The following is a 2697-nucleotide window of genomic DNA, read 5'->3' as shown; positions in this document are numbered from 1 at the left end:
AGAGCACAGCTCATCATTAAACAGTAGCTGGGCTACAAACGACCATGAGATACTGCATTAGGAATGGGATGAATGTGGACACTGTTACTGTTTAGATAAGCAAGGAGGAAACATAGCCCAAAAACTAAAAACCCTAGTAAATACAGACTGGTCCTAACCTGAGTTCCATAGTCAGTGATATGCAGAAGGAGACGAGCAGTTTATTGCTGCTTAGAAATATCCAGTCCTCAGTTTCCACATGGCATCCTTGAGCTCCTGGTTCCTCATGCTGTAGATGAGGGGGTTCACTGCTGGTGGAATCACCGAGTAAAGGAGTGAAACTAACAGGTCCAAAGAAAGGGAGGAGATGGAGGGAGGCTTAAGGTGGGCAAACACAGAAGTGATGAGAAACAGGGAGACGATGGCCATGTGAGGGAGGCAGGTGGAAAAGGCTTTGTGCCGTCCTTGCTGCGAGGGGATCCTCAGCACAGCCCTGAAGATCTGCACATAGGACACCACAATGAACACAAAACACCCAAAACCCAAACAGGAACTGACCACAAGGACTCCAATTTCCCCGAGGTAGGCATCTGAGCAGGAGAGCTTGAGGATCTGGGGGATTTCACAGAAGAACTGGTCAACAGCATTGCCATGGCACAGGGGGAGGGAAAATGTATTGGCTGTGTGCAGCACAGCAAAGAGAAACCCACTGCCCCAGGCAGCTGCTGCCATGTGGACACAAGCTCTGCTGCCCAGGAGGGTCCCGTAGTGCAGGGGGTGACAGATGGCAACGTAGCGGTCATAGGTCATGATGGTGAGAAGGGAATACTCTGTGGAGAGAAAAAATAAAAAGAAGAAGAGTTGAGCCACACATCCTGTGTAGGAAATGGCCCTGGTGTCATGAAACGAATTGGCCATGGATTTGGGAACAGTGGTGGAGATGCAGCCAAGGTCAAGAACAGAGAGGTTGAGGAGGAAGAAGTACATGGGGGTGTGGAGGTGGTGGTCACAGGCTATGGTGATGATGATGAGGCCATTGCCCAGGAGAGCAGCCAGGTAGATGCCCAGGAAGAGCCAGAAGTGCAGGAGCTGCAGCTCCCATGTGTCTGCAAAGGGCAGGAGGAAAAACTGGCTGATGCAGCTGCTGTTGGACATCTGGTGCTGTCAAGTGTGGAGACCTGCCCAAGGAGGAAAAGGCATAGTGAGGACTTCTATGAGGGAAACCTCTTCCAATTCACATTGACTGTCTGGAACACAGGAAGATTTTGGCAGGTCCCTTTTGGGAGGTATCTTTTGTGCTGGCTTGAGCGTGCCACTGCTGGGAGGAGGGTCAGCTGTGGTCTCTCGAAACCTCAGTCCTGCCTGGCAGCAGTCAGTAAATAGAAAGATGATGTGATCTCAGACTAAATACCCTGTGGATGGGATTGAGCTTTTCAGCACTGTCACTCCAGTTTCACCCAAGGGCAGAACAGAGCTCTGTAGCTTTGGTTTTCTCCTGGCTGTACCTGAGGAGTGTTTCTTCTGTCAGATCTCCCTGACATTGCTGCTGCAGTGCCAGTGAAACCTTCCCCTGTGTGCAGAGTGGAGAGAGCTGCTCTGTCCATCAGCCCTGGTCTCAGATGTCCTGTGCTGGGCACTCTGTGATCACACCCTAGGGTTCCCTGTAGAACATCAGTGTTGGCACTACGGGGGATATCAGATATTTACCAAATCCCCACTTCCATGGCATTTCTGGAAGCAGCTACCTCTCCCTCCCTGACAATGACTCTGCTGCCTGGACCTGTCCCTGCAGCTGCTTCTCTCTGCCCATGTCACCTCCTGCTCTGTGCTCACAGATATCATTCAAACTGCCCTGTGCTCAGCTCTGCTCTGCAGACCCCTCCTGGTATCAGGGCACTGCCCTGGGGAACCTCTGTGTGTGCAAGGCTCAGGAGATGCTGTGACAAGTCCTAATAACAAAAGATTTTGCACTGCCTTCTGCAAAGTTACCGAGCAAAACTCAGCTCCCACTTCCCACCCAGTCCACAAGAGCAGAAAATTCTAAGAAATGTCTCTTTCCCTGGAGTGGAAAATGCATCCTTGGTGTTCTTGAAAAGTGTCTGGGAAGTTGCCAGGGATCCCCTGGAGCTGGGAGAAAACCTGTCCTACACAGCACACTTTGACAGCAAAAGGACCCTACACTGTCCTTCCATCGGTCACACTTTCCACCCTGAGCTTCTTTGTGCACCAACGTGGATGGAAGCCCAGCAGGCAGGCTGACTGCTGACCCTGGTAGGACCAGGGTCCCTATCCCAGCACAAAGAACTTGTGGTGCAGGGAAAGCCCTGGGCACCCCTGGGTGCACATGCTGCTTCACACCTCTGCAGCCATGCCCAGGAGAAGACAGTTATCCTGCCCTGTCCCTCTGATGGGGCACAAGGGCATCCCTTCCAGGCAGCACTTTCTGGTCCTATAGAGAACCTGTCCTCCTGACAGACCCCACACACTGCCCCATGTCCCAGCTTTAGGACATCCCTCCAGGAACAGAACCTGCATTGCCCTGCACCCACAGACATGCCAGGCAGAGTGCTGTGGAGATTTCTCCTCCAGTGAGCTCTCAGCATCCATCAGCTCTCTCAGCCTCACAGGTCTCCCCTCGGTGCCTACAGGCAGTGTCCCCAGCCCTGTGTGCTTGGCAGAGGAGCTGCTCCTGGCCAGAGCTGTCTCTTGTAAGGGCTG

The 2697-nt window shown here is 52.7% G+C and overlaps 1 protein-coding gene across 1 annotated transcript; it reads right to left on the bottom strand.

Annotated features, from left to right (window-relative positions):
• Positions 1–210: 210 nt before the first annotated feature.
• Positions 211–1134, bottom strand: LOC311200682 (olfactory receptor 14I1-like; the record flags this gene model as incomplete). Its single annotated transcript, XM_084274963.1, has 1 exon — positions 211–1134. The coding sequence occupies one exon, from the start codon at positions 1132–1134 to the stop codon at positions 211–213; it is 924 nt and encodes a 307-aa protein (XP_084131089.1).
• Between the last annotated feature and the right edge of the window lie 1563 nt (positions 1135–2697).

The sequence above is a fragment of the Gallinula chloropus genome, assembly GCF_964237585.1.
Source record: "Gallinula chloropus genome assembly, chromosome: 24".
In the NCBI taxonomy this organism is placed as follows: Eukaryota; Metazoa; Chordata; class Aves; order Gruiformes; family Rallidae; genus Gallinula; species Gallinula chloropus.
This window is presented reverse-complemented; position numbering and strand designations above follow the sequence as displayed.